At 36.5% G+C, this 24,987-nt stretch overlaps 1 protein-coding gene across 1 annotated transcript; it reads right to left on the reverse strand.

Annotated features, from left to right (window-relative positions):
* Positions 1-7,709: 7,709 nt before the first annotated feature.
* LOC106081843 (uncharacterized) lies at positions 7,710-23,304 on the reverse strand. The gene is made up of 6 exons (XM_013244063.2): positions 23,091-23,304; positions 16,473-16,603; positions 16,285-16,408; positions 8,376-8,789; positions 7,985-8,316; positions 7,710-7,924 (listed from the first exon to the last, which is right to left on the reverse strand). The coding sequence occupies exons 1-6, from the start codon at positions 23,241-23,243 to the stop codon at positions 7,864-7,866; spliced, it is 1,215 nt and encodes a 404-aa protein (XP_013099517.2). The 5' UTR covers positions 23,244-23,304; the 3' UTR covers positions 7,710-7,863.
* Positions 23,305-24,987: the final 1,683 nt, after the last annotated feature.

A 24,987-nucleotide genomic window follows, 5' to 3' on the forward strand; every position in this document is an offset into this window, starting at 1 on the left:
GACGAAGGATGTCGAAGGGCCTAACACAACTCACTGTCCCGAATTTCAGCAAAATCGGATAATAAATGTGGCTTCTATTGGCCTAAGACCCTATATCGGCGGATCGGCCTATATGGGGGCTATATCAAGATATAGTCCGATATAGCCCATCTTCTAACTTAACATGCATATGGACAAAAAAAGGATCTGTGCAAAGTTTCAGCTCAATATCTCTATTTCTGAAGACTGTAGCGTGATTTCTACAGACAGACGGACGGACGTGTCTAGATCGTCTTAGATTTTTACGCCGATCAAGAAAAAAAAATTACAAATAAAAAAATTTGTAAATTGTTCGATGATCTCGACCCAAACCAAGAAGACAAAATTATAAAAAAAAATTAAAGTTTTAGTGCTTGGAGTCGACTCCGGAGTCGTCGTCGGAGCCAAGTTAAAATTGCTTCAAAACTAGTGTTTTCTGGACAAAGTGTATGTTGGAGAAAACCATATAGAAATTAATTATGACCTACTAACAAAGCGATTGTTTCTATTTTCAGAGATTCATCATACTGCAGAAATGAAGGCAGACAACGACTTTGACTCTGTTGTTGTTCCGGTGAGCTTTTCATAATCCATTACATTTTAAGCTGGGATTAGTTTTTGAGTGTAATTACACTGTACAACAGTAAGTAATAAATGCGCCACTTTTGGGCTAAATGCCTTATACCGGGAGATCGGCCTATATACAACTCGTTGTTGCAAATTTCATCAAAATCGGGTAAAAACTGTGCCCGTTATGGTCCAAAAGCTCTAAATCGGCAAATTGGTCAATACGGCAGTTATATGTAAATATGGTCCGATTTTGCCCGGCCAAGAACTTAATTTGTGTATGGAAGAAATACACGTCTGTGTCAAACTTCACTACAATATCTCAAATTTTAAAGGCAGTAGCGATAGTGATTATAACTGACGGAGTCACAGGGTCAATATTAAAATTGCCGTTAATAAATTTGGCCTGAAAACTCAAAACCCTTTTAGGGTTTGCTCTACTGTCGTAGTACTTGCATTTCCATTTGGCATTTCGGAAACCCCCAGATCATGAATCTTTATTGTTCCACAGTGTAATCATAGTGAGAAGAATTCTAATTATTTCTTTAGCTTTTTCATACCGACCACAATAGGATGGGGGTATACTAATCTAAACATTACGTTTGTAACAACTCGAAATATTCATCTAAGACCACATTAATTATATATATTCCTGATCGTTATGGCATTTTAAATCTATCTAGCCATGTCCGTCTGCCCGTCTGTCTGTCGAAAGCACTCTAACTTTCAAAGGAATAAAGCTAGGCGCTTGAAATTTTGCACAAATACTTATTATTAGAGTAGGTCAGTTGGGATTGTAAGGGCGCCTTATTGGTCCATTTTTTGATATGGCTATTAAATAAACCGATTTTGGATCTTGAGCCACTAGAGGGCGCAATTTGTATCCGATTTGACTGAATTTTGCATGAGGTATTTTGTTCTAACTTCCACCTAATCTAACCATCACATTAATCTGTACAAATATTCTTGAACAACAAGAACAAATGAAGCTAAGCACTTCATTTGCACAGATAGGTCCCATTGATGTAGGTCGTTGGGCCATATTGGTTTAGATTTTAGACACATAAATGTTTACCCGATTTAGATAGATTTTGAACAATGTTTCTCTTACGTCTGCAAGGTCTTTAAACTGAGGTTGCTCTCATATAAACCGATCTTCTAATTTGACCTTTTTCACCTCTTGAGGGCGCAGTTCTTACCCGATTTGCCTAAAAGTATCGACGATGATTTCTGCTTAAATTTCTGCATCGTATGCATAATTGTTCTCCAGGAATCACTTATGGAAGGTTAAGTCACTTGTGAAAACATATAGTGGATAGGCCCCATAAATATCACTAAGATTATCGATTTTCACAAAATTTTGCATAAGTCTCTTTTTTGGTCTAATGACGAACGCTATTGATTTAAAAAAAATCGGATCAGATTTAGATATAGCTCCCATATATATATCTTTCATCCGATGTGGCCTTTAAAGTCTTTAGTATCCACAATTTTGGTCCGTTCCTTACAATATTGAGCATGAGACGTTTCGTTTGACGTCTTAATATGTGTGCAAAATTTTATCAAAATTGGATCTTGTCTTCTTAAGCCTCTAGAGGGCGCAATTTTTCTCCGATTTGGCTGCAATCATGTTTGAGATATTTTTTTATGACTTCCAACAACTCTGTTAAGTATGCTCAAACTCGGTTCATTCCTGCCATATAAACCGATCTCGGATCTTGACTTCTTGAGTCGGTAAAGGGCGCAATGATTATCCGATTTAGCTAAAATTTTGCAAAAATGATTTTGTTTTGGCTTGTAACAACTATGACATGACATGACATATGTTTCTAAACCGAGGTCCCGATTATACTTCTTGAGTCTCAAGAGGGCGCAATTCTTATCTAGTTTTTCTGAATTTATTTTACAACTACTTCCCCTGCGAGCTTCAACATTCGTGCCATATATGGTCTGAAAAGGTCCATAGCCTGATATAGCTCCCACACAGATAGGAAAAATATATTTCAAAATCATACGCCAAAGTTGCCATTATCATAGACGGGCGTTGTTGGAAATATTTTCAACAAGCGTGAATGATTTTGTGAACAAGCATTGTTGATTCATGCACTGACCGTTGTGGACATCATTCCTTCGAAATGTGTATGTATACCAACCTTAAGTTTAAATGACTCTTAAAACCTTGTATGTGTATAGCCTGCCGTGGTGCAATGTGGTATGGCGTTTGTAACCACTGAGATTGATGGAACACAGGTTCGATACTCATAGGCACACAAAATCTTTTTGTGATCTTTAAATAAACTGTGCACTAGAAGTTGTCAGAATGTGAACGTCTGTGGACGTTTTGCTCCATATAAATGTTATTGGTTTATAAATATTTGTTGTTAATCTAATTACATCTGTGAGTTGATTCACTTTCATGAACGAATGTGGCCACTTTGTCAACGCCGTGCTTGATTTTTTCTATAGGTGCATATAAACCGATCTCCAGATTTTGGTTCTTGAATCCCTATATGACTCAATTCTTAGCCGATTTGGTTGAACTTTTGCATAATGACTTCTACTATGGTCTCCATACGTCAAAATCAAGTATGGTCTGAAATGGTACATAACCGATATTGCTCCAATAGCATAGCAATTCTTATCTACTATCCTTTGTTGGCCTATAAAGAGCCACCGGACAAAGAACTTGACAAATGCGATCCATGGTGGAGGGTGTATAAGATTCAGCCCGGTCAAACTTAACACGTTTTTACTTTTTATACCTTCCATCATAGGATGGCGGTATACTAATTTCGTCATTCCGTTTGTAGCACCTTGAAATATTCGTCGAAGACCATTAAGTATATATATTCTTGATCGTCATGACGATTTAAGTCAATCTTGACATGTCCGTCCGTCTGTCCGTCGAAAGCACGCTAACTTTCGAAGGAGTAAAGCTAGGAGCTTGAACATTTTTACAAATATTTCTTATTAGTGTAGGTAGGTTAGGATTGTAAATGTGCCAAATCCATGTCCATGTTTTGATATAGCTGCCATATAAACCGATCATGGGATTTGACTTTTTGAGCTTCTAGAGGACGCACTTCTTATCCCGTTTGGCTGAAATTTAGCATGAAGGGTTTTTTATGACAACTATTCAACAACTGTGCTAAGTATGGTCTAAGTTAGTTCATAACCTGATATAGCTGCCATAAAAACCGATTTCCCGATTGGACTTCTTGACCTTCTTGAGGGCACAGTTCTCATCCGAATTTTGCATATATTGTTTTGGTATGACTTCCAACAACTGTGTCAGGTATGGTCTAAATCGACCCATATCCTGATATTGCCGCCATATGAATGACTTCTTGAGTTTTAGACAGCGCAATTCTTATCCAATTTGGCAATTATTACACAATTTGCCATAAATTTTGGAAGTGAAATTTTTTTATGACTTGCATGGCATGACAAGTACGGTCCATATCGGTCAATAACTTGATATAGCTCATCTATATATGTGAAAAAGTAATTCAAAGAACTTGACAAATTCGATCCATGGTGCCTGAATTCGATTATGCTCCCAAACAGATATAACCAACCAAGTTTGGTGGGTAATAACGGTGTTTAACGCCTTTCTTCTTGTCTTAATATGAGGTTAAAAAATTGTTTAAACAAACAGTTCGACAGATCTTAGTGCTATACTTTACACAGTGAAGCTATTGCATAGATTTATAATTGAAACGAGCTAACTAGTCTTTAGTTATCATGTCAGCTCCCCTCAGCATAGCTTGGTATTCGGTTTGTAGCTTATGGGTTAATACAATATGTTACATAATTGTTGTGGTCAAGCTGTTACGATTTTGCTATCTAATATACTGTCCAATCTCCGAAAATTCACTTTGCAAATATTAAAGCTATCTCTTGGCGTAAAGAAAGCTATTTTTTGTTATTTTTTTTCTCGTCATTAACCGGTTATGAATTTGCATCGATCAGTTGAAAGCATGCGATATAAAGCTCTAGAGATATTTGTGCCTTTTGGCTTGAAGTTAGAATTGCATAAAAGTAAAAGAAACACTGAAAGAAATTGATTAACAACATTTTTATAAATTGGCTTTAACATGATACTGATTTTACTTAAAGATTGTTAATGTATTGATTGTTAAAATAAATAAATGTTTTTTTATTTTTATTCATACACTATTTGCAATTTTTAACGAAGTTCGTCCAATATTTACAGAACAGATCATCCAAGTCTTCGCATTCACCGCATATCCACCCTTCTACGCACAGTGGGATAGAATAAAAAAGTTGGAAAAAATCTGGCATTTTTAAATGGATGAAGATATGGTAATGAAAAGTTGAATAGCTGGTTATGGTGTTAATCAGATTATGTTCTCCAAGAGCATATTTTTAATAACTTAAAGCCATTGGGTTGCCCAAAAAGTAATTGCGGATTTTTTAAAAGAAAGTAAATGCATTTTTAATAAAGCTTAGAATGAACTTTAATCAAATATATTTTTTTTCACTTTTTTTCTAAAACAAGCTAAAAGTAACAGCTGATAACTGACAGAAGAAAGAATGCAATTACAGAGTCACAAGCTGTGAAAAAATTTGTCAAAGCCGACTATATGAAAAATCCGCAATTACTTTTTGGGCAACCCAATATATAATTAGTGAAAAAAAAAATATTATTTAATTCACTATGTTCGTGCATACTCTCGTATGCACGAAGTGATCAGGGCATATTACCCCAGGTAGTGTGTGTGCATTATACGCTTAAAATCAGAGTTGCACTAAATACTGATTTTGACAGATAGTGCAATGTTTTGTTTTTGGACAACTGCTCCTACCAGTTTACTTTATCTTGGTAGATATAGCTTCAAGATTGTCCCTGGTAGTCTCCGTACTTTGACCTAAAGTTATTTTCTCATACGCGAAAACAAGAACCACACTTTATCCCTTAAGGCCAAAACGTTGAACTTTGTTTTTGAGCGTTGTGTTGAAAAATGGAACTCTGCAAACAAATCAAAGTAATTCAACTTTCAACTTCGAGCGTCATTCTGTGTTGCCATACGTGAAGTATTTTTTTAAGTCTCAAAGTTAAACGTTTTTTTAATTTTTCGCATTGCTTTCGTGGGATTACTTTTTGTAACGAGACGCTCAAAAACAAAGCTCAACGCGCTCATTCTGGTTTGGTGGCAACCGTTATGAGGTCGTCAGCGAAAGCAGATACCCTAACACAAGACATATTAAACCAGGTAGTGTACAACAAACAGCTGAGTACAATTTTTTCTCCTCAAGTGCTCTAGTTGTTAACAAGTTTTAATAACGTTCGGTTGTGTGTGTGCTTTGTAGTTAAGAAGCATAACACACACAAACAACTAAAAATGGCGCTAACTAGTTGCAAACCAGAAAACAGAGTTGCACTAAATATGAATTTTGACAGATAGTGCACTCAATTTTCTGTTTTTGGGCGACTGCTCCTACCTGTTAAATTAATTTTGCCCGAACTCCTGAACGCTTTAGAATTCTAACGACCACAAGAATCCACAGCTTCGGTGAAATAACTCCGCCATGTGTCGTTATTCATACACTCATTACAAAACACTTCTTGCAAAATTTCAGCCAAATCCGATAAGAATTGCGCTCTCTTGTGACTCAAGAAGTCAATATCCAAGATCGATATGATCCATTAACAATCCTAACCGACCTACACTAATAAAAAGTATTTGTGCAACATTTCAAGCGGCTAACTTTACTCCTTTGAAAGTAAGCGTGCTTTCGACAGACGGACGGTCGGACGGACATGGTTAAATCGACTTAAAATGACATGGCGATCATGAATATATATACTCTATAGGGTATCAGAGGAATATTTGGATAATTACAAACAGAATGATGAAATTAGTATACCCCCATCCTATGGTGGAGAATTGAATAAGAAAAAACAAGCAAAGAATAATGAATAAGGACGGAGGAGCTTTATCAAGTTATAGTACGACTCGGGGCTCAAGAAGCAAAATCGGGAGATCGGTTTATATGGGAGCTGTATCAAGCTATAGATCGATTCAGACCATATTGCACACGTATGTTGAAGGCCATGGGAGAAACCGTTGTACATACAAAATTTGTGCCAAATCGGATAAGAATTGCACTCTCTAGAGGCTTAAGAAGTCAAAATACTAGATCAGTTTATATGGCAGCTATATCAGGTTATGTACTGATTTGCTCCAAACTTATCACAGTTTTTGGAGGTCGTATTAAAACATCTCATGCTAAATTTTAGCCAAATCGGATGAGAATTGCGCCCTCTAGCGGCTCAATAAGTTAAGATCCAAGATCGGTTTATATGGCACCTATACCAGATTATGGACCGATTTGGACCCTACTTCGCACAAATGTTGGAAGTGAGACCAAAACACCACGTGCAAAATTACAGCCAAATCGGATAAGAATTGTGCCAGCTAAATTAGGTTATGAACCGAATTGAACCATACTAAGAACAGTTGTTGGAAGTGATATCAAAACACTACGTGCAAAATTTCAGTCAAATCGGACGAGAATTGCGCCCTCTAGAGGCTCAAGAAGTCAAAATCCAAGATCGGTTTATATGGCAGCTATATCAAAACATGGACCGATTTGGCCCATTTACAATCCCAACCGACCTACACGAACAAGAAGTATTTGTGCAAAATTTCAAGCGCCTAGCTTTACTCCTTCAAAAGTCAGCGTGCTTTCGACAGACAGACGGGAGGACATGGCTAGTTCGACTTAAAATGTAACGACGATCAAGAATATATGTACTTTATGAGGGCTTAGATGCATATATCGAGGTGTTACAAACAGAATGATGAAATTAGTATACCCCCATCCTATGGTGGAGGGTATATAAAACACATCACGATTTGACATATCGAGCCCTTCGAAGGCACAATTGTTTTCCCATGTGGTAAATTTTTTGTACACAGTGACCTCTGTTATAGCATTCACCATCCATGCAAAGTGTGGTCGAAATTAATCTAATCTAACCCAATTGTTAACCGATTTGGGTATAGCTTTTCGTTAACCGATTTAGTTGTAGCAATGTCAAAGCATATGTAAACTGATCTCTATATACGAGCAATTATGGTCCAATTTATCTTAGATTTGGTGTGATTTTCGGCCCAGCCGAGATGAATGTGACCCCCTAAGGAAATTTTTAACAAGATTTTCTTTAATAGAAACATGTGTGTTACATTATTGTATATAATTAACATAAGGTTTGGTTGAAAGACTTTTGCACGGGTTTTCTCTTTTCCTTCACTCAACTTGCATCACATTTTGCTTTAATTTGGCAATAATATTTTGAACATGGTTGGCCCTGGAAAAAAGTCAACAAAGTAGACAACAATTATAACAATTAATATTTTACACTACTTACTTATAGTTTGTAACATTATTTGTGACCGAAGCAGTCAAAGGACAGCAATATTCTGGTTTCAAACATATTAAATGACAGCTATGACCCAATGTCAAGGGAAATAGGATTTTTTCAAAAGGCACGCCGAGCAAAAAACGCATAATTTGATTTTTGCTGTTGCTATGTTCTATTTTGAGACAACTCCATAAAGTCCGAACGGCCTGGACTAAGGCATAACAGAATAAATTAGTCTGAGGCGAAATTCTATAACAGAGACCCGCAATAAAGGCTGATGCTATGTGATTGTGATTTTGGTTTTGAGGAAATTTGCGCCTTAAAAAACAATTGAGGAACTGAAAAGACATTAACAATTAAATAAAGTGAATTATTGCAGAAGATATATCATATTTACCCTATATATGCCTACATAGGCCGTCAGCAGAGCCATAGATCCAATTCGTATATTTTTTATTCTCCCCCATATTCCAGACTGATTTTTAACAATATTTTCCGTTTTGCCCGTCAACGACTTCGCCACATCTAAGGCAAGACCCACAAGAAAATATTTCTGCATACCTTCGTAGATATATCTTGTGCAACTCGTTTCTGAATGCAGCTGACATTTGTTGGAGGTATAATTTGCATCCTTTGTTTTACTTGCTTCCAAATTTGGCTCCAGCAGCCAAAACCCTTCTGTATTGTGTAGAAGCTTTCCTTGCAATATAACCGCACTGCATAACATGAATGAAAAAGTTTGTAAGTGTTTGGAATCGGCTATAAGGCGAATTATGGGATTTCGTCGCCTTAGGAGAAAGCTCTGTATGTTCTGCAATGAAAAAAGAAAATAATGGACAATACAGGGTCAGACCATAATCTCAAATGATCTTCAAGAAATTAAAATTATCACACAATAAGCTTTCGTCATATATGAATCCTTGGTTGGTATTGAAAGGATCTTTCCCATTTTAACTGGTGGCAAAAACCAAAGATTTAATGTGCGCCTGCAAAATTTTGAAAGAACCTATACATATTATGTAAAACATTCCAACGAGTTGAAAAATGCTACCCACTTAATTTTTGGCAATTTGCTTCGACCTATCAGAGCAAGATGAAAGAATTTAATAAATTAAATAGTTTCCATAAGGTTATTGTAAATGCTGATATTGATAGGTGGGATTATTAACTTATGGCTCAAGTAGGAAGATTGTGGTAAGAGCTCAATCACCACAAGGAGGGTTTTGTACCCCTTTTTGGCTCTTGGATATCTGTGGGATTTTCAGTTCATTTGAGGAGGACGGTTAAAGTTTGTTGGCTACAAAAATGACGTTGTCATCATAATTGGCTAATGGGCTTGACGTAAACTCCTTCCGGCACGGGATAGCTGTGATCACCACGTAGGCTGGAACATTGTGGTCCGATCCGTGTGGTGTTCATTGCTGCCATGAGAAGCTTAACTGCGAGCTACCGGGTTCGTCCACAGGTTGGGCATAGTGGAATGCTCCATACGAAGCAGCTGCAACGGCATTCGCGGACAATCAGCCGTATTGAGCGGAAAGTGTTAGTGAGAGATGGGGCGGCACCGGCTCTTGCACAAATACTGAGTTCCTATGATGCTCGCTATGATAAGGCGAGTTATTGCCACCTTTTAGTAACCAATGGCTCATCTACAGGAGCTTGATGAGGATCGCTATCCCCTCATGCAATGTTTATACAACAGCAACAACGAAAAGCCCCGAAAGATTAAATTGGTACTATTCAACAATACTAGGTAACTTGTTATGTTCAGGGGACCTCTCCTAGATGTGATGGAGCTGCCGTTCTCATTCTTGAAAAGGACTTTAACTTTGCGCTGGACACATGGCGGACTTACGCTTGATTCGTGGGAGTAAGTAGACGGTTGGATCTGCCCTGAAATTGCGACAGTAGGTTCAGGGTTATGGGTACACAAACACCTATTTTCTTGTCTAAATTATCTTCATGCTTCTTCATTTTAATGTCTGGCATTGTACTGACGTAAATTTTATCAGTGTTCTTCTGCGATTTTCGAATCTCTTGGGGACGACACAATGAACCTAAGTTCCCTGATTGAAGCTGATAGTGAATGTGGTTGTTAGACGCGTATCATTATGTACCCTAAAGCTCAGTATTCCGCTCAGCTTTTCAGGTGGAATGCTATCAAACACCATATAAAAAACGTCGGCTGTTTATAGTGAGGAAAATAGCAAAAAAAAATTTTAGTGGCAACGCTTGACATCATTTTCGGCATCATTTTGGTTTTATTGGTTTCAATGGTTTGTTTTTTTCTTTTCCTTTTTGTTATTTATTTATTTGCGAAAAAAATAATAATAAAACCATTAGTGCAGATAAAAACGTTTTTTGGTATGAAAATAAAAACAAAACATAACTGTCAAATTCCGCTCGCTGAACAATTAAAGATTTCCGCGATTATTCCGAAAGCAGAATAGAATAGCAACCCTAAATTTAAAAACTATAACAGTAGCAAACACAATCTGTAAACTATTTATTTTGAAGTTTATATTTTTGTACGGCGAATTCAAAAATTAATTGACGTATCAAATTTTCTCAACTGGGTTGATGCGTCCACCTGATAAATACGCCTTGGGTCCGATTTAAAGTATTATAATTCGAAAACTATTACTTAAGGGATTGTCAATTTTTATTTTGTCTTTGGATGGATGTAGAATTATAAAAAAAAAATATTAGATAGAGATTTCTTTGCGCTTTTCCAGGTAAATCACCTCGCCATATTTTAAAACGCACTTTGAACGCCTTTTCTAACCAAAGACGAAACGCGTCCCATTGTGGTTGGTGTGTGTTGCAATCTCTGGCTTTCCTTTTCCATTTGCAAAGAAAATCTCCGATCATTGAGTTCGTCTCGAAAGGGAAACAAACAAAAATTGTAAAATTTAATGATCTTCGCCCTAACAGACAAAAAAACTTGAAAATTAAAAAAACTAGGCAGAGCCCGGCAGAGATTCGAACCTGGGCACACAAAGAAATAGCGAGATCCGTTGCCGTTGTCTAGCGTTCGAAGCCATCAATACAACTTCCAACACAAAAGTAGTGTAATTGTCACAGAAAAAAAGTCTGTCATTACACAAAAACACATGCATTGGGAAAAAATACAGCTAATAGACAGGGTTGTCGAATGAGGTTAATGTGAATTGTATCATAGAAGCGTTTTCGCAATTAATACGACTCAAATACAACATACCAACGCACGGCCCTTGAAGCAATCGCACCTAATATGGTTGAAAAGTCGTCTTACCAAAGACGAAAGGTATCCCATAGTGATTGGTGTGTGTTGCAATTTCTGGCTTTCCTTTTCCATTTGCAAGGAAATCTCTTTAAATTCCTTTTTTGGGTATTTAAGTGTCATACAAAAGCGGATATGTACATTCATGAATGTGCATATCACACACATCCATACACATTTCTTGACAGTTGCATATTTTGGTGGATTTTATTGATTATTTAGCCATGAAATCGGGTTTATTTGGAATTTAAAAATAAATCTTGCAAAATCCAGAACAACTGACTTGCACTGGAAAGGAATAAAATAAAACACATCTGTTGCTGTGTTTTATTTTAGTACTATATAGTGCAAAACACGATTACTAATTTATTATTATCTGTTATTGCATGTTATCGATAACTTACCAGTACATAGAACTTTGCACTAATATTTTATTCAAAACATATGACTTGCACTGGATAGGACTAAAATATAACATGATATATATTTAACAAATTTGTCAATACTATCGATAGTTACTTAGAAAAATATCGAAACTATCGAATGGAGCGAATATCGATAGTTTTCCAGCTCTAATCAAAAATGGAATAAACGAAGTAAATGTACTACCCATCTTATGATAGAAGGCCTTACGTGCTTGTTGTTAGTAACAGAAAGAATGTGGAGCGAATGTGGGGTCGAAGACCAACATTGAAGGTGCGAGAGCTAGGATCGTGTGAAGAAGAGAATGACGGGATTAGCCGGAACGGTCAGTCGTCTTGCTATGGTGGTTTGTTTGTTGCTAGGAGCTCCAGTATAGCATGGAATATTCATGGATGAAAGGAAAATTATACTTTCCTGTTGGAACGCAGATATCAAGGCATGTGTGTAGGACTATGTCCACATTGCAATGGCATATCTCCGCTTCGTCTACATTAATGTTTTGTATAGAATGAACAGGAGATTTCCAGAAGTGGCCCACTGCTTCTGAACTGGTGGAATATGGCTGAAGGTGGTTTTTTGGATGGTTGTGATAATAGTGGCAAAACGAGATGGAATGACTGTGATAATGGCCGCTTGACATGCGAATTAATTCTTGGAACACCGCCAAGTCTTTAACTTCGAGTCAGAGGAACCTGTCCATGAATAATTTGTGCGATTGTGGGAGATCTGAGGAGTGGAGGTATATACTGACTGAATGGCCGTACAATGCATATTACAGATGAAGAAAGTTGAGTGTGAACATTATTTCTAAAGGAAACCTTTCCTTTTCATTTACCAAAAGGGGTGCAAAGACGCAAAGGAGTTAAGCCTCATTCAGAAGGTAGAAACCTACTACAAATCCTATCGACCAATGTAGGAAATGATTGCCTTTGGCCTAGAAAAGCGAGAGAGAAATACAAAGACAGGACAACCAAAGTTTGAGACGAATAATTTTAGTGTCACCTTCATTTGATGTTGCGTGCTCGGCTGTCTTTGATGAAAGAGGCCGAGTTGGGTATATTTTACAATAAGAATATGACTGATGAAAAAACAAAATATCAAAGAATAATGCCAAATGTTCATACATTATTTCAGAGATGGGAAACGTGTTTTGTAGCTACAACAAAGTTGAGCAACAGATATTTGAGCGATGGGGATTAGCGACCCGGTGGGGGATTTCGGTAGGGCTCGTGAAGTCAATAAAACTGTTGGAAGTTTGGTCATATTTTTACGGCAAGTATTTAAAAGGAGAAGGACGAGATTTAGTGGAGGCTTGAATACTTTGTAGTTATCAGTGTGGTGGTGTTGTTTCACAGGTGCGACCCAGTGATTTGATGCTGCGCATGACATGGCCTCACACGTGTCTTACCTATTTTGATTCTTTGCTGTTTTCTACTTTTGTTGTTATACCCACCTCCGAAGGATGCGGGTGTTTTCATTTTGCCACTCCGTTTGCAACACATCGAAATATCCATTTCCGATCCTATAATGTACATATATTCCTGATCGTCGTAAAAATCCAAGACGATCTAGCCATATACGTCTGACCCTTTGTCCGTCTGTTGAAATCACGCTACAGTCTTTAAAAATAGAGATATTGAGCTGAAACTTTGCACGGTTTTTTTTTGTCCAAAAGCTGGTTAATATAGACCGATCCACCGATTTAGGATCTTAGGACCATAAAAGCCACTTTATTATCCGATTTTGATGAAATTTGGGACAGTGAGTTGTGTTAGGCCCTTTGGCATCGTTCTTCAATTTGGTCCAGATTTGGATATAGCTGCCATATAGACCGATTATTGATTTAAAGTCTTGGCCACTTAAGAGGTGCATTTATAATTCGATTTCGCTGATATTTGACGCAGTGACTTATGTTAGGCTTTCCGTGTCGTATATGGTTCATATCGGTCTTAATTTGTATATACAGCGGTCAAAAAAAGTATTCATCATTCAATGTTTTTTTTTTAATAAGTCTACAAAAGACAATTGGAATAAAAACATATTAAACTAATGATGCAGTAGTGCTTGTGTGATATATATGTACACAATTTCATTGTTTTTAAAGAAAAAAATAGTATTTATTGGAACAAAAAGGCCCATTTTACAGCTGAACACAAAAAATTAAACAAAAAAAGTATTCATCATTGCAAAAAAACAAAAAAATAAATAACAAAATTATAAAAAATTAATACTTTGTTATTCGACCACCGCGTCTTATAACTTCTTTTAAACGGTTTGACATCGATTGGACTAATTTAGCGGTTATATTTTGGTCTATATTAGTCCATTCCTCCATTATCACCTGTTGCATTTGACTCTTGCTCGAAAAATTGCGCGTTCTCAATTTGCGTTCGAGATGTTCCCAAAGATGTTCAATTGGGTTCAAGTCGGGACTTTGAGGAGGAGTTTTAATGACTTTGGGGCAGTTATACAGCATCCACATCTTGGTATTTAAAGCAGAATGTTTGGGGTCATTATCTTGATAATATTGAAAGTTATTACCAAGCCCAAGTTTTACAGCACTATCTTTTAAATTCCTCTTTAAAATGTCAATGTAATACTTATGATCCATTACTCCATTAATAATTTCAAGATTTCCCGCTCCTGAAGCCGCCATACACCCCCAAACCATTAAACCACCTCCACCATGTTTTACAGTAGCAACTGTGTTTCGTTCTTCAAGCTCTGTATTTGGTTTTCTGTACACTATGACCTTTCCATCGCACCCAAAAAGATTAAACTTGCTCTCGTCTGCAAAAATGACTGTTTTCCAAAATGATTCGGGCTGTTTTACATACATTTTTGCGAAGTTTAGCCTTTTCACTCGGTTTATTTTATTTATAAAGGGCTTCTTACGTGCAGTTCTTCCTCTGTAACTATGCCTTTTGAGTGTATTTCGAATTGTTTGTGTAGTAACTTCGTTCCCTAAATATTCCATAGTGTTTTTACGAAGAATGGTCGCATTTGTCTTCGGAGTTTTCTGAACTTGCCGCACTAGCCAACGCACATCTCCAACTGAAAGTGCTTTTGGTCGACCAGATCTTGGTTTATTGTCAACAGTTTTCGTTTCTGTCCACTTTCTGATGATGGATTGTATAGTAGATCGTGGTCTATTTAATATTTCACTGATAGTTTTTTGAGTTAAACCATTCCTGTGGTGTTTTATTATCAAAACTTTTACCTCATCAGAAACCTCGTTTTGCTTACGACCCATTTTGACAAAAACTATATTTTCAATGAAATTAAATATTTGCTGTCAAGGGCAAAGCCTCCTTTACTAAATAAAACAGAAAAGGGGGATTCCCAAATAATATTTGAATTTGACTTTGATGATAGCACATCAATGATGAATACTTTTTTTGTTCTGTTTTTGGTGTTATTATATAAAATTGCATTTTTTGCGCTAATTAAATTTGTTTTTTGAATTTATTTTAAAACATATTACGAAAAATAAACTATTGCATAAAACTGCATTATTTGTTTACTTTAAATTTTCTTCAATTACCCAAAATAAGTGAATTTATTATCAATTTTGCTAATGATGAATACTTTTTTGACCGCTGTAGCTACATAAAAAGACCAATATTTTATTCTACAAAATTGAACAATGACTTGTACTCATTAGACCACTCAATGTCGGTGCCGAATTTGGTGCAAATCGGACCATATTTCGATATAGCTGCTATGAGGGCATACATCATCTATTTTTCACCGGATTATGACGAAAGTTGTCCTTGCAGTAGTTCATAATTTAGAAGGTGAACACGACCAAATACGTGGCATCGAATTGAAACTCATATGTAGGTTCCTAAGTTACGGTCACGAATCCTTAGAAATATTAGACTTTCAGTGGTGGTTTTTCCCGATGCTTGTGAGGTTTTTACCTGAGCTAATCAGCCGTGCAAACTTCTCTACTGAGGGGTTTCACTTTGTGGCAAGCCGTTCGGATTCGCCAATATACCATTGAGCTTAAATCTGTATCGGTCAGCACTCATTGAATGAGAGAAGTATATCCGCCGTTTCGTAATGGGAAGCAAATGGGCAAATTCACAGAGAAGTAGGCACGGTTCAGATAGTATTTGAACTTGGCAAAGATCTTTAAAAAGTTTTGCGGACTATTCAAATTTAATAATATAAGCTCTTTATTCCGCGATTTCTTTGTAAATAGACGCTCAGGGCGGCATGTGTTCTTTGTCGATGAATACGATTTACGTTGATGATTTTAAGTTGATGTAGGTATTTCTATTTAATTAATCGCTAAGCGGTTGTCACACTTTTGCGATTTATTCATTTCCGTGATTAAATTACATAAGCAAATAATACTCTTTTACGGTGAACGTACCAATGGCACGAATTTGTTTCACCAATTGTGCGTTTTCCATCGATTTGATAAGCACATTTAAATTTAACATCAAGAGGCACTATAAAAGTAAAATTTTCAATTCACTCATAAGGTTTGGAAACTTTCAAACACTAAACAAAAATCGTTAATGAAATCTAGTAAAGCACCTTACGAATTAATTTTCGCAGCCTATTGAGGCATGCAATCCAAATGATCAATTAGGGAAATTGGTGTACTTACACATTGAACTAAGGTTGTTGTTAAAAGTTGACGTAATCTAGCTGAGGCCAAATTCATCATGCAAGCACCGATAACAGATGGTAAAAATATGAATGTGTACAAATGGAAATGGCCCATAACGTTCCTGAAATAAAGATTAGGTTACCAGACACTGAAATCTAAATGATTTATATTATATATCTACTAACCTTAGATTGCACATCAAAAATTGTATGGTGCAACTTACAGCTGTGCATACCAAGGAACATTCCGCATAGTATTGCAAACTATGGCGAAGTTTTTGTTTATTCATATTGCGCAATTTCATCAAGATTGATATCTAAAAAAAAAGGAAGAAGGAAAAGTTTATTAAATGTACTTACGCAAGGTAAAGAGAGAACCTGGAACCCCCGCGTTCGGAGGAGGTGGATAGGGATCTGCCTCGAAGATATGGCGGATATTAAAAATGTCTTTTGAACCAACTGATATTCTCACCAGGATTCAAACGCAGGTGTTCAGCTGCCCTCAGACTCCGGCAATATCCGGTGCAAAGTCTAAACAAAAGCTTTACATTGGTAATTGAAGCGCAAAAAGTCTGTACGAAGCTGGAAAACTAGCGAACATTTTATCGGAAATGAATAGGTTAAAAATCAATAGCGGTGATTTAAGTTGACAAAATCCCACGAAATAACAATACAAGGCGACTTCAATGCGAAAGTAGGAAAAGAAAAGTGACTGGTGTAACAGGACAGTAAGGATTAGGTGAAATAAATGAAAGAGGTGACAGACTCATTAAGTTCTGCCAGGAATACAAAATGATCATAAAACCAGTAATGGAAGGCAAAAGTCGGGCGGTGCCGACTATATAATACTCTACACCTACCCTATAAGTTCAATGTGGAGCTATATCCAATTCTGAGCAAATATGTTCAAACTGTAATAACTACGGTTGAGAAATGACGACATTCGGCGAGCAAATATGTTCAAACTGTAATAATTACGGTTGACAAATGACAACATTATTGCAAATTACCCAAAATCTGACAAAAAAATATATGGGAGCTATTTCTAATTCTGAACCGATTTCGACCAAACTTCTCAGACAATGTGGTAGTCGTCTAAGAAAGAGTTGTGCTAAATTTTGGCAAGATTGGTCAAACAATGCGCTTGCAGTGGCTCATGGCGAAATACATATTCTACAACTATGTATATCTAAATCTGAGCCGACTCTATAAAATTCACCAGTAATATCGAGAGTCATAAGAAAATCCTTCTTCCAAAATTTCGAGAGAATCGGTTAAAAAATTAGTATATTCTTGCAATATTTCTCAAAATCGGACGAACATCTATATTGGAGCTATATCTAAATCTGAACCGATTTCGAGCAAACTTCTCAGATATTGTGGCAGTCGTTGAGGAAAGCGTTGTACAAAGTTTTGCTAAGATTGGTCAATAAATGCGCTTGCAGTGGCTCTAGGAGTGAAAATCGGGATATATACATATATGAGATCTATATCTAAATTTGAACCGATTTCCATGAAATTCACCAGTAATGTCCAGAGTCATAAAAAAACACTTCCTGCCAAATTTCGAGACAATCGGCTAGCAAATGACCATTTTATTGCAATATGACTGCAAATCGGACGAACATATATATGGGAGCTATATCTAAATCTGAACCGATTTCGAGCAAACTTTTCAGATACTGTGACAGTAGTTGAGGAAAGCGTTGTACGAAGTTTTGGGAAGATTAGTCAGTAAATGTGCTGGCAGTGGATCTAGGAGTGAAAATCGGGCGATATACATATATGAGAGCTATATCTAAATCTGAACCGATTTCCATGAAATTTACCAATCATGTCGAGAGTCATAAAAAAAACCCTTCCTGCCAAATATCGAAAGAATCGGTTTACAAATAACCATTTAATTGCATTATTACTGAATATCGAACGAACATATATATGGGAGCTATATCCAAATCAAACCGATTTTTTCGTCTCTAGAACGAAAAACACGCCTGTACCAAATTTTAAGACGATCGGGTGAAAACTGCGAACTGTACTTTGTACACAAATTAACATAGTCAGATGTACAGACAAACAGACGGACATAGCTAAATCGAATCAGAAAGTGATTCTGAGTCGATCGGTAAACTTATCAACGGGTCTATCTCTCTTTCTTCTAGGTGTTACAAACAAATGCACTAAGCTATAATACCCTGTACCACAGTAGTGGTGTAGGGTATAAAAACGATATTCTGCCTACCCTCAAGAAGACTCTACACTTGGAAATCGCCCCAGGATAGAAGAGAAACTCTTATGAAAAGTCACATAGACTTGACACTAATAAACAACTGATACGCAACATCTGTATTGAAAACTTTAACATGCCTAGAAGACGATGTACAGTCAGATCACAACTTTTTAATGACGAAGAAATGTGCAAGGATCGTCATTGCTGAAAAGAGAAAACGACTTGATGTCACATATCATGATGGAATAGCCCAATAAAAATCAGAGATAATATAAAATAATGCCCTGGTGTACAGCAAAAGAAACCAAACGACAGAATGCATGACCAAGGAAATATTACTATTAATGGAACACAGGCGGAAATATAGAAATATAAACTAAAAACAAATTTGTTGCCTCAAACAATTTTTTTGCCAACCGAATGTTCTGTGCACTATGCACATTGTTTACCGACTGTTTCTGTCACGACAATCATTTGTTTGCATTTCGGCAATAGATGAGATATACTCTGAACTTTACATTTGTTGTTTTGTTTGTTTGTTGCAATCGTCATTCCGTCATTATTTTTCTTTGAATGTTGGTTGTACTGACTAACTGTTTGCCATAAACTACTAACTAACTAATTAAATGGATTGGATTCAATTTCCATTTATTAGGTTTAAATTATATATACATACTGAATGATGACATGTTAGGTCAAAAACTTTGTACCCCTTAAGCACAGCCCGTAAGGTATGAGAGACCCGTCATAACTAGAGATGGGTTTCTACCGGGTAAATACCCAACGCTTGGGTATTTATTGGGTAAATACTCAATAAATACCTTTTTTAGGTATTTATTTGGGTATTTATAATTTTGCAGATATCTTGGGTATAAAAAAATTTGGAAAAAAATTTTTATGATTTCGTATTCTTTGTATATAAACCTGATCTTCTGATCTCATAAAATCTGATTTTATATAGACCAATCTCCAGACTTAAAGTCTTGGGCCAAATTTCATCGAAATAGGATGAACAAGAAAGGGCGTGCTTAGTTCGACCGGACCGAATCTTATATACCCTCCACCATGGATCGCATTTGTCGAGTTCTATGCGCTGTATCTCTTTTTAGGCAAACAAAGAATAGTCTGATTCGGACCATAAATGAATGCTGAACATTGTAGAAGTCATTGTGTAATATTTCAGTTCATTCGGATAAGAATTGCGCCTTGTAGGGGCTCAAGAAGCAAAATCGGGAAATAGGTTTATATGAGAGCTGCATCAAGCTATTGATCGATTTAGACCATATTAGATATGTATGTAGAAGATCATGAGAGAAGCCGTTGTACAAAATTTCAGCCAAATCGTATGAGAATTGCGCGCCATATTGGTTCAAGACGTCAAGATCCAAGATCGGTTTATATGGCAGCTAACCAAATTATTAACCGATTTGAATAATACTTAACACAGTTGTTGCAAGTAATACCAAAATACCACGTGCAATATTTCAGTCAAATCGGACGAGAATTGCGCCCTCTAGAAGTCAAGACCCAAGATCGGCTTATATGGACCGATTTGGCCCATTTACAATCCCAACTGACCAACACTAATAAAAAGTATTTGTGCAAAATTTCAAGCGCCTAGCTTTACTCCTTCGAAAGTTAGCTTGCTTTCGACAGACAGACGGACGGATTGGCTCATTACACTATATAGGGAGATCGATCTATATGGCAGCTATATTCAAATAGGGTCCGATCTGACCACATTTGACAGTAATGGGTAGGGGTCTACCAGAACACACTGTGCCAAATTTCATCGAATTCCGGTAATAAATGCATCTTTTATGGCCTCAATACCCAATATCGGGAGATCGGGCGGTCGGTGTATAGGTCAGCTATATCCAAATATAGTCCGATCTGAACCACACTTCACAAAAATAGGTAGGGGTCTACCAAAACTCACTGTGCCAAATTTCATCGAAATCGGATGAAAAATTACCAATTTATTTCCTCAAGACTTTAAGTCTGGAGATCGATCTATATAGCGGCTATGTATAACTAAAATCAAATTTTATGAGATTAGAAGATCAGGTTTATATACAAAGAATTCGAAATCATCAAAAATTGTTTTTAAAATGTTTTTATACCCAAGAAATATGCAAAATTATAAATACCCAGCTTTTGGGTATAAATGGAATTTGTGGACATGTTTGACAACATCCATAGTGGTCTATAACCAAAGTTCTGCGAAGCCCAATATAATGTGTGTTTTACTTGTTAAAGATAAAACATTACCATCTCTATGAACAGCTTCAGCAGTCAATTCCGAATAATACGCATTTATTTTCTTGTTTCCGTGGATCATATTGTGGTAAAACGTCATTTCCAATTTTACTTAATAATTTCATATAATAACACATTGAAATATTCGTAACCTGATACAGCTGCCTTGTAAACCGATTTCGAATGTTGACTTCTTGAGCCTCTAGAATGCCAAATTATTATTTGGTTTTGCTGAAATTTTACATGAGGTTTTTTTTTATGGCTTCCAAAGACTATGTCAAGTATGGTCTGAATCGGTTTTTTATACCCTCCACCATAGGATGGGTGTATACTAATTTCGTCATTCTGTTTGTAACACCTCAAAATATGCGTCTCAGACCCCATAAAGTATACATATTCTTGATCGTCATGACGTTTTATGTCGATCTCGCCATGTCCGTCCGTCTGTCTGTCGAAAGCACGCTAACTTTCGAAGGAGTAAAGCTAGCCGCTTGAAATATTGCACAAATACTTCTTATAGGTGTAGGTCGGTTGGAATTGTAAATGAACCATAGCGGTCCATGTTTTGATATAGCTGCCATATAAACCGATCTTGACTTCTTGAGCCACTACAATGAGCAATTCTTATCCGATTTGGCTGAAATTTTGCATGAGGTGTTTTTTTATGATTTTCAAGAACTGTGCTAAGTATGGTTGAAATCGGTCCATAACCTGATATAGCTATCATATAAACCGATCTGGGGTCTTGACTTCTTGAGCCTTTAGAGGGCGCAATACCTATCTGATTTAGTTGAAATGCACGACGTGTTTCGTCATGACTTCCAACATAACCTTGTATAGCTGCCATATAAACCGATCTTGAATCTTAACTTCTTGAGCCACTATAGAACGCAATTCTTATCCGATTTGGCTGAAATTTTGCATGAGGTGTTTTGTTATGATTTCCAATAACTGTGCTAAGTACGGGTGAAATTGATGCATAACCTGAGCTGTCATATAAACCGATCTGGGGTCTTGAATTCTTGAGACTATAGAGAGCGCAAATCCTACCCGATTTCGCTGAAATTTTGCACGACGTGTTTTGTCATGACTTCCAACAACTGTAACAAGTGTGGTTCAAATCGTTCCGTAACCTAATACAGCTGCCATATAAACCGATCTTTAATCTTGACTTCTTGAGCCTCTATAGGGCGCAATTGTTATCTGATTTGGGTGAAATTTTGTACAACGGCTCCTCCCATGACCTTCAACATACGTCGCAAATATGGTCTGTATCGGTCTATAACTGAATACAGCTCCCCTATGGAACGATCTCCCAATTTTACTTTTTGAGCCCCTAAAGGACGAAATCGTTTTTCGATTTGGTTGAAATTTTACACAACAACATTCATTCACTAATGGCTCCAATAGCATAGCAATTCTTTTTTTTATCCGTTCCTTTATTTGCCTAAAAAGAGACAGCGGGAAAGAACTCGATTAATGCGATCCATGGTGGAGGGTATATAAGATTCGGCTCAGCCGAACTTAACACGATTTTACTTGTTTAACCTGATGTAGATCCCATATAAGCCGATTTCCCGATTATATGTCTTGAGCCTCTAGAGGTCGCAGTTCTTATCCGATTTGGCTGAAATTTTGTACAACGACTTCTCCAATGACTTTAAACATACTTGCCTAATATGGTCTGAATAGGTTCATAACCTCATATAGCTCCCACATAAACCGATCTTGACTCCCTATAGTGGGCAATTCTGATCAGATTTAGCCTTTACTATGGTCTCCAACAACCAAACCAAGCATGGACCAAGTCGTTCCATAAGCTTCATAGCTTCAATAGCATAGCAGTACTTATCCATTATCCTTTTGTTCGCCTATAAGGAGATACCGGTCAAAGAACTTAACAAATGCGATTGATGGTGGATATAAGATACGGTTTGGTCGAACTTAGCATGCTTTTAGTTGTTCAATTTAGCTTTTCTTTATCACACAATTCTGGATATTTATAGGCTTATCCCTTCACAAATAACAGAATAATATCCTGGATTTTTCGGTTTGCAACAACTGTGCGCCATAGAGGAGATTTTTAATGTTATTCTTAGTTGAGAGAACTTCACCACCGTTAACATCAATTAAAACTGTTTTCCAATGGTAGACAATAATCGACAACTGTCATCAAAAGAGTAACAAATGGCTGCACAACATTTTTAGGCTCACTATAATCGATAATTACTGTTTGGCTCTATTTAAACGAATTAAAATGACTATATATAATGTCCTTCATTCAGTACAGATTCCAATAGCCCGATTTAACTTACAACACATATGGGTAGAAAATATTTGAAATTTGCCAAGGCAAAGTAAGGAGTCTCCTTTAACAAATACAATAAACAATTGCCATCGTGCAGCTTAAGGCTTTGACAGGATTGGTTTCGAACATTTTCATAAAAAAATTTACTCAATGCCACCATTTTTAGATCAACGAAATCCAAAAGCACCGACGCATCTAAGTCGCGCAAAGTTCTATAGAAAACTAAATCGTATTGTTGGATCAGAGGTTGTGGGGTTGGTCATGAATAAAACTATATTGCAATTATTTAATGTAGTGGACATTGTTGCAATAGAAACGAATTGTGAAAGTAATACGAAATTATATGTAGCCCTACTTGATTGAAAACAATGAAGAGGAAAGAAACATCAACCATTTCGTGTTTACCAATTGTGTTACAGGTAAACGAGTCGGTCAAAATGGGAGTTATATCAGGTTATACACACACTTGAAACTCACTCGACATGTATGTTGGAAACTCTATCTGCACAACCTTAAAGTAAAGTAATAATAATTGGGTACTCCACGGTTTTAAAAATTCAAAACGGGAGATTGGTTTATCGGGAAGGGGTTTACAATAATAATATAAAATAAACAGAACCAAACAATGAATACAACTATATAACGCCTTCTCACCCATTTTCTATGAATTCTGTTTGTTTTCCATGGCTGCTGAAGAAATATTTATTGTTTAGATGCAAATGCAAATGTGTCCATGAATATTCCTTTAGGAATAGGGCAAACTTCTTACATATCAATGTGTGCTGTCCGATTCAAGTTTAAGCTCAATGTTTTTATAGACGAGTCCGAGCGGCGTGCCGCAGTGCGACATCTCTTTAGGGAGAAAGTTTTACATGGCATAGTGCCTCACAAATGTCTCCAGCATTGGGAGGGGGATAACCACCGCTGAAAATGTTTTTACTGATGTTCTGGAGAGGATTCGAAATCAGCGTCATAGGCGGTCATGCTAACATCTGCGCTACGATGCCCTCACTTGGATAGCCTTTCAAAAATTAAATAGTTAGTCAACATTCCAGCCATCCGCTCTATCTTAACATGCCTCCGAAGGGTGTTATATTAAATAAAAAAATAAATTATTTAACATATTTCTTAATTAATTTATCGCCTTTTCAAATGGATAAGTGTGCATTTGTTTAACCTAAAGTTCAGGTGACGTTATGTACTGCAATATATTAACTTTGAGATAAAAAATTGTCTTTAAATTAAAGCAAACCTATAGAATTTGATTTAAAGCCAACAACAGCATTGATTTTAGTAAGAAATATTCGCAAACCTATTTTAAAATTAAAATAATTTTAAATTAAAATCTTTTCTTATTGTTTGTTTTGCGATATTGTTTAAGCAAGAGGTCAATAACGTTTTCAGTTATATATTTATATGTCCCAACCGGATTTCAGAAAAAATAAAGGATTATTTTGTTTGAGTAAAAAAACAAGTAAAATGGTGCTAAAATCGGCCGGGCAGAATCTTATATACCCTCCACCATGGATTGCATTTGTCGAGTTTTTTTCCCGCTATCTATTTTTAGATAAACAAAGGATTAAAAGAAAAAATTGCTTTGCTAATTGAATTGAATGTTGGAGACCACATTGGAAGTATATGTGTAAAATTTCGGCCAAATCGAATAAGAATTAGGCCTTTTAGGGGCTCAAGAAGTAAAATAGGGAGATCGGTTTATAGGGGAGCTGTATAAGGCTAAAGACCGATTTAGATCATATTTGACACGTATGTTGGAGGTCATGGAAGAAGCAGTTGTACAAAATTGCAGCCAAATCGGATAATAATTAGGCCCTCTTGAGGCTCAAGAAGTCAAGATTCAAGATCGGTTTATATGGCAGCTATATCAGGTTATAGACCTATTTGAA

This window comes from Stomoxys calcitrans, chromosome 2 (genome assembly GCF_963082655.1).
Source record: "Stomoxys calcitrans chromosome 2, idStoCalc2.1, whole genome shotgun sequence".
In the NCBI taxonomy this organism is placed as follows: Eukaryota; Metazoa; Arthropoda; class Insecta; order Diptera; family Muscidae; genus Stomoxys; species Stomoxys calcitrans.